Raw genomic sequence first — 10,344 nt, forward strand, 5'->3', positions numbered from 1 at the left:
AGTCCCTGCTGCCTCTTTACCTTTGGCAGCTGAGGGTGGGAGTGGAATTGGGGGCAGCAGGGAGCATCTAGACAGGCTAGGGTGAGGCGGCATCAGCCACAGGTGCTAAGCCCCTAACTCTGTTCTCTTCTCATTCTTGAACTGGTTGGTGGTAGAACAATGTCCGGGCTTCCCTGGTAGCTCAGCTGATTAAAAATCTGCCTGCAATGCAGGAGACCCCGACACGGCTCCTGGGTTGGGAAGATCCCCTGGAGAAGGGATAGGCAACTCACTCCAGTATTCTTGGGCTTCTCTGGTGGCTCAGATGGTAAAGAGTCTGTGTGCAATGTGGGAGACCTGGTTTCAATCCCTGGTTTGGGAAGATCGCCTGGAGGAGGGCATGGCAACCCACTCCAGTATTCTTGCCTGGAGAATCTCATGGACAGAGGAGCCTGGTGGGCTACAGTCCATGGGGTTGCAAAGAGTCAGACACGATTGAGCAACTAATCACAGAACAATGTCTGAGTCTCTCCTGGGATATAGGCAAATCTCCTTGACCCACACCCTGGTCATTACTGCACCTTGAACCTGCTCCCCAGAGTCCACAGCCTCTACCCCATCATCCAGCCCTACCATTCCCTGATTTCTGCCTTGGTCTCCCTGATTCTCAGTTCCCCAAGAGTCTCTGACAATTCTTTCCCATGGTGACCAGTGAGGTGTTGAAGGAATCATCATTGAAAAGTCCTTTAAAATTTTAGTCTCCATACTCGCTAATGACCTTGACCATGCCCTTGGCAGGAAACATCTTCCCCTGCTGATTCCCATCTTGAGATGCATCTGTTCTGCTCTTGGGTGGCTGTGGTATAAAAAAAAAAAAAAAAAAAGCAGCCTAGGGTATGGGTGGATACCCTGCATACCTCCTGATTCTTCTTTCCAGGGAGCCTGGCTGTCGTCCCATCAGACTGTGAGTTCTGGGTTTTGGTTGGAAAGACAAAGCTTCTGGGATTGAAAATGTATGTACCATAGTAAACTCCATATGCTCCCATCCCCTCTGTTTAGAAACAAGGGAGGTGAGATTTGCAAAAGGGGGTTTCTTTGCAGCCATGTCCCAGGAGGCTCTGACCTAGGCCTCTTTGTCCCTGGCCCCTTCTTATTGGCCCTTTCTTTCCCCTGGTTTCCTGGGGACTGGAACAAGGGAATAAAGGCAGAGCGCAGTGGCAGGCAGCCTGTGTCTGCCGCGTGAGTTCTCTGGCTCTCTCCTTCCTTGGTGAGTCCTTCCTTCTGATCTCCCTGCTCATTTATACGGTAGGGCAAGCTGGGCGATGAGGCCAGAAGCTGACAAGCTCTGGTGACCTCCCCCAAGAAAGGCTGGGTCCGATGAGTGGGCATGTGCTCAGGGAGGAGAGGGCCAGGTATTTGGCATCATGGCTATGAGAATTTCCCGAGAAGTGGCTCTGGAGGTGGAGGTGGGGATCAGAACCAGCCAGGAGGCTGCTGCAACTGCCAAGACCCCTGCCTTCCACTGTGGTCTTGGCTGAGTCTCCCGGTGGTGGGGAATCTCCCGGTGGTGGGGAGTCTCCTGAGGGTTTGGGGAGGTAGGAGGCAGGAATAGCCAGGTGGGCTTCCGGCTGAGGTTAGGAGACAGCAGCTTCTTCCTCCTTTCCTGGCTCAGGACCCTACACAGATTAACCTGCAAACCCCAAGTTCCTTGGGTGTTGGCTTCTTCCTGCCTAAGGGGGAAGTGGTTTCCAAGTTTGAGTCACAGGAGCTCCAAGAGCCTCTTCCTTTGGAGGGGTGTGTGGCTGTGCTGGTGGACTGGAGGGCCCCATCAGACCCAGTCTCTGCATCCAGCCTTCACAATGACCCCGGAGAGGAGGCCCACTTCCTTCCCTGACTCATGACTGGTCTGTGTGTACAGTTCTCTGGGCTGGAGCCTGGGGACCAGCCGGACAAGTCCTGTCACCCCTCCAGGCTTCCTGTTGAGATCTTATCTTCCAGTTTCAGCCCCAGGTTCCTCCAACCCCCGGACTCTCTCTTTGCCCTGTCCCCCACTTCTGTAATGGGACACTCCCTGATAGCGGGCGGTTCAGGCTCCTGGGCCAAGGAGGGCGACTAGGGTAAGGAGAATGACCTCTGGAAAGTGAGTGCCCAAGCTGGGTCAGGCCGGAAGAAAATCCTGACCCTTCACTGGCTCCACCATCTGCCACCAGTTCTTCTGGGGAGGTCAACTTGCACCTAGACCTTTTTTTCAACATCTTCTAAGCAGGAGAGTGTGCAGTCTCCTTCCAGGGCTGGTCAGGCTCTGGCTGTTCCAAGTTTGCTGTGGGTCTCACTACAGCCTATCCTGAGACATTGGGGTCCACGTGCCAGACTTTGGTCTTATGAGTTCCAGTCACTGGTCCTTGAAGGAGAAGCTTGGAGAGGGGCTAGTGATGGGGTCCGGCTTCCTGGGGAATGTGATCTTTCCCTCTTCCTTCAGCCTCTGGAACTGCACACCGTGATGGAGACCCCTCTGGAGAAGGCACTGACCACTATGGTCACCACTTTCCATAAATATTCTGGGAGAGAGGGCAGCAAACTGACTCTGAGCAGAAAGGAGCTGAAGGAACTGATCAAGACGGAGCTGTGTCTTGGTGAGGTAGGTTCCGGTCCCTCCCCTGCACCCCAGAGTCCCAGTGCTCCCTGGGCAGGTGGGGGAGGGGAGGGAAAAGAAGGGGATGCCACTGTCAGGGGCTCCCCAGCATGAGGTGGGGAGGCCCCTCCAGAGGGGACACACCTGTGTCTGCAAGGTACACTAGTCTCAGCCAGGACAGGACGGCCCAAAGTAGGGGCGGAGACCCAAGGAAGACGGTGAACATCCTGGGCGTGTACAACTCTAGACCTAGCGCTGAGGGATGAATCAGGTATCACTGGGAACAGAGGAGAGCAGTGTTTGCAGGGAGGACCTCAGCTCGGGTGAGGGGTTCAGAGAGAGAGATCGAGGAGACTTCCAGGTTGAGGCTGGGTTCCTGCAGCTGTGGAATCTGTGAGAGGAATGGGGTGGGTGGTGGGTGAGGGGGTTCGGAGGTCCAGGGCTCCCACCTGGCCCTGCTCTGTGCATCCACCACTGCTGGGGCTTTCAGCCAATGCTGACATGGGACCCAAAAGGACCATTCTGCTAGTTTGTGAACACAGGTTGGAAGGAAGCAGAACTGATTCTTACCAGATGGAGATGGTGGGAGGGAGGCAACTGAAGAGGGAGAGGCCTGTGAGGTAGTCATCATATTATTGTTACAGTTAAAAAAAATTGAGGCTCAGATGCATTATATAATCTCCAGCTAGTGAGAGGTTGGAATTCCAGGCCAGCTCCATGTATCACTCTCCCTCTTTCCTTTAAAATCAGCCTGGGGCGGGGGGCTCTCCTGTGGCATCCTGAACCTTAGTGGACCTCCCTAGAGAAAAGTGGGAATGTGTCTCTGTGGACAGGGGACCAAAGCAGGTGTGGGTGTCACCAGGCCTTCCCTCTGGCCTTCCTGCCTACTTCTCTGCATCCTGGAGTTAATGAGGGCAGAGGGAGGGGCCATGGGTCCGGCAGGGTTAATTACAGGGAGACAGAGGCCCTGGGGAGGGCCTGACTATAACAGGAGCCCAGATTGGGGACAAGCATGGCGTCACAGAGAGGCTGTTTCCATCTCTGTATGTCCCGACGTCCTGTCTCCTGTGGCAAAGCTGGAGTGGAGGGCAGTGGAGAGGAGCAGGCAGGATGTGCCTGTATTTTCTTCCTGTTCCCCCCCCAAGTGCCCTGTCTCCCTCCTCTTGTACAGCTGGGCTGGGAGGGCAGGGGACCAGACAGAGAGCAGACCTGGGTGCCATGCACTCGTGCCATACAGCTGTCCTGCAGGCTCTCCTAGCTAGGGAACACAGCTCTAACCACTGCTCTCGTGGAGGGATGTGTGATCTGCTTGCGTTCTGAATGATCCCCAACAGGGACAGAGCAAGACTTGGATCCTGCTCAGCGCCAGTATAGTCACCAAGCTGTTTCTATGAGGTGTTGTAGGAAAATCTAGCTGTTTCTTTGAATGGTAGAAATTGTTGAGAGGAAGAGGGGTGCCTGCAGTAGCCTGCACTCTAGTCATTTATTCAGGTTGAGGAGTCAGGGCATGGAGGCTCTGTTTGGTGTCAGATCCCATGCTGGCTGTGGCCTGGGGGGAGGCTCTGGGGGTTGAGATGCTCCGTGTTGCTGACTCAGCTGGGGATCAGCCCAAGGCCACCTTTCCAGGGGGGCACGGCAGGGCTGGGAGAGGTGACTGGCTGACCTGTCTCTCTATCTGGGCCCTTGAAGAAGATGAGGGAGAGCAGCATTGATGACCTGATGAAGAGCTTGGACAAGAACAGCGACCAGGAGATTGACTTCAAGGAGTACTCGGTGTTCCTGACCACGCTGTGCATGGCCTACAATGACTTCTTTCTGGAGGAGAACCAGTGACCGGGACCTGGTCCCTGGCCCCTGCAGCTCTGCTCACAAACCCTGCATGGCCCCTCGCCTTCCCCTCCCTCCCAGATAGACTCTGCTTCAGCCTTCCCCTCCAGCAGAGGAATAAAGGTTTTCCATTTCAGGTGTCCAGGGCTGGTTTGGTAGAATTCTTTTCCATCTTGGCTGGGGGTGGGGTGGGGCCAGGCAGAGCTTCTCCTTGAGTAAGTGGACAGCCTCTGGGAGTTAGGGTTCTGAGTCTTTCAGAGTGGATGTGACTAATCTTATCCAGGCATAGTCTTGCCCTCCAAAAAAAAAACAAAACAAAACAGGGAAGTGGGGCCAGGCTTTTGCTTGCCTCGAGGGAATGCTGCAAGTATGCAGAGAAAGTTGCTGGGGGAAAGTGGCTTGGGGAATGAGGACATGGGTGAAATCCTTAGGTGCTGTTTCAGGAGCTCCAAAGAGCTCTGGTACCATAGCCCTTTAAATCTCAGCACAGCAAAGAATTCAGCAAGAGGCTAAGTGGTAGATAAGAAGTGATTTACTGGAAGAGGACGATTGTGAGGCTAACAAGTGGGTGAGTGAGAGATGCCGGGCCCTAAGAACTTACTGGGTTACAATTTTACAATCAGAGGAAAGGTGGGGAGGGGGAGAAGACCTTTGTCTTTCTTGAGTAGACATCATCCTTCCATCATTAGCTCCTCCTCTGGGTTGAGCAGGGGAGTTTTCTTATCTCTACATGGTCAAGTTAGGTCCACAAATCACTGTTTTTTATGTGTACAGAGAGCACGACCTAGGGATCATTAACTTACTGAGCTCACTGGGCAGGATGTGGGGCTCAGGCCATCATTGTTTTGTTGTTTGGGGGTATGTCTTATGTTCTGATGCATGGTTTCGTTGCTAAGCAAGCCTGCTTGATTTTGTGGCTAAGCAAACACACTTTCTTGAGTAATCATCAATTCATAGGGGTCTCTCAAACTTTTTCTACTTATAATCCCCCAGTGGGATTAACTTACCCACTACTTGGCCCCTTTGTTCTGTCCCTATCACTGGGGGCAGCTGGGATGTGGTTCCTGAGGGCAGTGGTGGGCAGGCCAGAACGACTTGTCCCTGGCTCACAGGAGGCTCTCCCTCCGCTCGCCCCTCACCCCCCCCTCCCCGCCATCCACCCCCCTCCCCGTCACCCCCCCCACCCCGTCCCCACCCCCAACACACTAAGAAAACAAGAGTCTGGCCTTGACCTCCATGCCAGCCCCCTTCTCCTCCATTTCCCCCTTTGCAATGAGCCCCAGCCCCATCATCTCTGGGGTCCAGAGATTTCTGCTCTCCCCACTTCTCCATATCAAAATCCTTAGGAGAGGATCTGAAAAACTTTGCAGTGGAGGGTAAATAACTGATGACACAGGGCTCCGCTCGCCCGGGTGTGCGTGCACTTTAAAGGCCAAGAGGTTCCGAGTGGAATTCGAGAGGGGGTGGGGTGTGGGAAGGGAGGGGGTGGGGTGCGGGAAGAGAGGGGGTGGTGGTGGCAGGAATTTATTTTCCCTAGTGGGATGGCTGTTCCAGATGCCCTGTCAATTCTATCCTTCATTGAGGGTTTTCCCTGCATCACTACCCCCTTACTTCTACACAGAAAGACAGACAGACAGACACACAGACACACACACAGTCCCTGCCCGGTTCTCCGTCTACTCCCCTTGCCCTGTCACATCACGACACGGGGGACAAACTGAATTTTGGAGATTAGGAGGGAGTGCAGGTCTTCCTTAAGCCCCTCACACCCACCCCACGGAGCCCCGAAAAGCCCCCGGGGCAGGGGACTTGCAAAGCTCGGCCGGGGTGCTGCGTAAAGAGCCGGCAGGGTGGGGCGTGGGGCGGGACGTGCGCGGCGGGGGCGCCTTCGCTGACCGGCTTCTCGGCCGGGCCACTACAAGGCGGGTGGCCGACCGCTCAGCCTTCCGCTCAGTCGCTCCCTTCTCCTTTCGCTGCAACCGGCGGTGAGTTCTCTCACCAGGGCGGCCCCGGTCCTTCTGGGGCGGCGCTCCCGGGTTGGTCCGCTCGCATTCAGAGTAGGCCGGTGGCAGGGAGAGGCAGGCCCTGTCAGGCTGGCCCCGGGCTAAGGCGTCCTATGGGGCAGCTCCCCACAGCGGGCCTGGGAGGCTGCAGGAGGGTGTGTCCCGGGCGTGGGGTGTGTCAGTGGCACGGTATGTGGTCCTGTGAGGATGTGTGTGTGTGTGTGTTGGGTGTGCAGCCTCCATCCCACACTCCCAACATACTCCCCAACTTTCTTGGAACCCCTAGAGGAGAGTTCTCAACTGTGGTCCTGTTTATTCCTTAGGATCCTCGAACCACCTCTGCTCTGGTTCCCTTCTCTGCAGGGCACGCATCTCTTGGCCCTAGAGTCTGCCCTCCCCCTCCCCTTCCAGCCCCAGGCTTTCTTCTTTCTCCACCAAGGTTCACCTCACCCTAGTCAAAGGGAGTTGAAGGGGTTGCTTGACAGTGGTCTTGAGGCGTGTGGGTGAGTGAGAAGCCTTGCTGCCCAGGCTGCTGACCTGTCCCGCTGCCTGCAGCTCTGAGCCCAGTCTTCAGCTATGGGGACCCCCCAGATCAGGCCATTAGCCTCCTGGTGGCCATCTGCCACAAGTACTCCGGCCATGAGGGTGTCAAGAACACCCTGAGCACGAAGGAGCTGAAAGAGCTTGTCCAGAAGGAGCTCAGCCTTGGGGAGATGAGTGAGCCTCCCAGGCCCCCTCTCCCCACCTCCCACTCTTTAGCAGCAGGACTGGGAGAGGGCGGGGTGCCAGGCACATCTGACTCACCCTGTCCACATTCCAGGGCCCTAGACCACATGCCTTACCATTGGTTCACACTCTGTGGGGCTGGGGCTACTCTCAGCCTGGAATTCCCTCCCCTTGAGTGAGGAACAGAGGAGGGGTAAAGCCAAGTGAACCCAAGGTGGAACTGGATCTTTGGTGATGAGTGAGAACAGAGACACTTGTATGAGAGAGGGCTGCCTGGGAGGGGGAAATGCAGAGAACTCAAGGTCTCATCACCATTGAGTCTGGCTTTCCCATTCTGACACATTAAAAGATGCAGGATGCGGAAATCGCAGAGCTAATGGACGAACTGGACCAGAACAAGGACCAGGTGGTGAACTTCCAAGAATATGTCACCTTCCTGGGGCCTTGGCTATGATCTACAATGAACTTCTCCAGGACTGAAAATAAATTGGGAGGTGGAGACGCCCTCTATTTGGTCTGCCTGTCTAATGGTGGTAATTGTACAATAAATTTATTATTATCTTTTGGTTAAATCTACCCCTGTGTCCTGGCTTCCCAGTGATTTCTGTCTCCTCCTCCGCTTGATGCTGCATCAACCATCAGAAGGTTTTCTCACAGTTACCTCTGGGAGTGACTCAGTGACTCACCAGGCCAGGAAAACTGGTGGGAAGGCTCACAAGATGGTGGATGTACCCTAACAGAGTGGCTGTGAGCTCACAAGTTGGCTTTTATGTGAATTAGAAAAGATGTCCACTCTGGGTGAAGCCATCTTAAGGAAAGGCTCAAGTGGTCCCCAGGCTTCCCAGGTGGTACTAGTGGTAAAGAACTGCCTGCCAATGCAGGAGACATGAGAGATGGGGGTTTGATCCCTGCGTCAGGAAGATCCTCTGGAGGAGGGCATGACAACCCACTCTAGTACTCTTGCCTGGAGAATCCCATGGACAGAGGAGCCTGGTGGGCTACAGTCCATGGAATTGCAAACAGTTGAACACAACTGAAGTGACTTAGCATGCACACACACACAAGTGGTCCCCAGTAGAGTGGGTTCTGGGATGGGCTTGGAGGAAATAGTGCTTGAGTAAGGCTGTGTTGAGCCCAGAGTGGAGCAGAGATAGTCCTAGCAAGGTCCCTGATGATGAAGACTTAGTTTTGCTCTGGGTATGGCCAGAGTGGAAGGGCCAGAAGCGCTGGGGGGCGGGGCTGGCCCACGTCTCACCACAGTGAAGTGGGGGCAGCGAAGGCGCCACTGACATGCCCAGCGCCTGGTCAGGGAGTGTTCTGTCATTCTGTTGAGGCCACCACAGACGGACAGGACACTGGATGCTTGAGTTCCGTTCTGCTGCCTATGCCCTGGGTGGTTGAAGTTGGGAAGCACGCTTTAGGAGTCTGTCCATGCATTCAGGGGGCAGGGTAATTTGTACTAGGGGTGGTGGTCTGAGAAGCTGGGAGCTGTGTAAATATGTGAATCATGGGGTGTTCGTGAAAGGGGTGGGGTTGGGGGGTCCCCAGGATTGGGTGGGGATCCCAGGGCTGGGCAACCACGGCTTCAAGCTTTTCTGTCAATATTGATCCAGCCAATCCCTACAGCCTTAGCAAACTGAATCACCCCAGTTATTCCATTAGAGCCAAGCCTCATTCTCAGCCCCCATCAGGGAAGGTGAGTAACTGTCTGAATTATTGCCTGAGTTCATTGTTTGCATTAGGCTTCCCCGGTAGCTCAGAGGGTAAAGCATCTGCCTGCAATGCAGGAGATCTGGGTTTGATCCCTGGGTCAGGAAGATCCCCTGGAGAAGGAAATGGCAACCCACTCCAGTATTCTTGCCTGGAGAATCCCATGGACGGAGGAGCCTGGTGGGCTACAGTCCACGGGGTTGCAAAGAGTCGAACACGACTGAGTGACTTCACTTTCACGTGGGGGGTGAGGGTGGGGTAAGGGGGTAAATTGTGTCTCAGGGTGATGGGGCAGTTGTCATAGTCTGTCCCCTCCAGGCCTGGTGGGCCCAGGCAAGTTCCTCTGTAGGCTCTGGGACCTCAAAGGGAGACCATATCCTGCTTTTCCTCTTACCTCTGCTCTTTCCTGGGGCCCAGGTATGCAGCATTGTCTTCTTCCTCCTTGGGGTGGAGATGAGTGGACAGTCTCAAGAGGGCTGGAAGCCTTATCTTTTGGTGTCCTTCCTTCTCTAGTGGCCTCTCCTTCCCCGCAGGGTATAGTGACTGGCACAGTTGGGAACCAGGAAGGGACCCAGGGCCTGAGGTCCCAGGCTGCAGGGCCTTGGTTGCACCCAACACCACCTGGAAAGGTACCTTCCCAGAACCCCAGAGCCCAGCATATTGGGGCGTGGAGCGAGCGCCCTCTTGTGGGCAGAGAGCAGGACGCTGCAGACCGGCGGGGTTGGCTTTCTCCAGCCCCTGGGGAGGGGCCGATGGTGGTGGAGCCCTTCCAGTGAAGAAGGACACGCCACTTGGTGCTCAGGGAATGTCAGCCGGGTGATCTTTTGGCTCCTGGCACCTAACCTTTGGACAGCAAGATCAGACCAGTCAGTCTTAAAGGAAATCCACCCTGAATGTTCACTGGAAGGACAGTTGCTGAAGCTGAAGCTTCAGTACTTTGGCCACCTGACACGAAGAGCCGACTCCTTGAAAAAGACCATGATGCTGGGAAAGACTGAAGGCAAAAGGAGAAGGGGGTGGCAGAGGATAAGATGGTTAGATAGTGTCACCAACTCAACAGGCGAGTTTGAGCAAAGTCTGGGAGATAGTGGAGGACAGAGGAGCCTGGTGTGCTGCAGTCCATGACGTTGCAAAGAGTCGGGCATGGCTTAGAGATTGAACAAACACAAACCTAACTTAGCCCTCAAATAAAGCAATTCAGCTTCAGCTAAGACACGCCTGCCACCAGCAAGTCAAAGAAAGGAAGGCGGTTTGCAAAGACAAATAGGATCTGAACCCTTCCCTTCCCCTCCCTCAATTTCGGGGCCAAGAAGACCTTCATACAAAGAGGGAGGAGGGGTCATTTCAGCGGGTGAAGACCCACTGCAGGGGGAGGGGCTACTCAGACAAGGCCTTCAGCCCTGCATCTGCAGGGAGCTCCGGTGGGTGGGCAGGCCGTGAGGCCGAAGGAAATCATGAAACAGGCAC

At 55.0% G+C, this 10,344-nt stretch overlaps 2 protein-coding genes across 6 annotated transcripts; both read left to right on the plus strand.

The window, feature by feature from the left end:
- The first annotated feature begins 870 nt into the window (after positions 1–870).
- Positions 871–4,572, plus strand: S100A5 (S100 calcium binding protein A5). Of its 5 annotated transcripts, none has more exons than XM_055586815.1 (3): positions 871–992; positions 2,459–2,617; positions 4,301–4,572. In XM_055586815.1, the coding sequence occupies exons 2-3, from the start codon at positions 2,480–2,482 to the stop codon at positions 4,442–4,444; spliced, it is 282 nt and encodes a 93-aa protein (XP_055442790.1). In that variant the 5' UTR covers positions 871–992; positions 2,459–2,479; the 3' UTR covers positions 4,445–4,572. The 5 variants fall into 5 exon arrangements, with proteins under 5 accessions (XP_055442790.1, XP_055442791.1, XP_055442794.1 ...); XM_055586816.1 differs by having other exon boundaries at positions 879–943; XM_055586819.1 differs by lacking the exon at positions 871–992 and adding an exon at positions 1,061–1,246 and having other exon boundaries at positions 4,304–4,572.
- A 1,982-nt stretch (positions 4,573–6,554) lies between these two features.
- LOC129656383 (protein S100-A6) lies at positions 6,555–7,647 on the plus strand. Its single transcript, XM_055587069.1, is given in 4 exon segments — positions 6,555–6,630; positions 6,997–7,152; positions 7,512–7,601; positions 7,604–7,647. Coding segments are annotated over 4 exon segments (366 nt in total).
- The last annotated feature ends 2,697 nt before the right edge of the window (positions 7,648–10,344 follow it).

This window comes from Bubalus kerabau, chromosome 6, assembly GCF_029407905.1.
Source record: "Bubalus kerabau isolate K-KA32 ecotype Philippines breed swamp buffalo chromosome 6, PCC_UOA_SB_1v2, whole genome shotgun sequence".
NCBI lineage: Eukaryota > Metazoa > Chordata > Mammalia > Artiodactyla > Bovidae > Bubalus > Bubalus kerabau.

Bases quoted from the DNA above. Each gene is read 5' to 3' on its own strand.
- S100A5 (XM_055586815.1), top strand. From the start codon at position 2,480: ATGGAGACCCCTCTGGAGAAGGCACTGACCACTATGGTCACCACTTTC. The intron at 2,618-4,300 runs GTAGGTTCCGGT...GGGCCCTTGAAG, and splicing joins CGGAGCTGTGTCTTGGTGAG to AAGATGAGGGAGAGCAGCAT.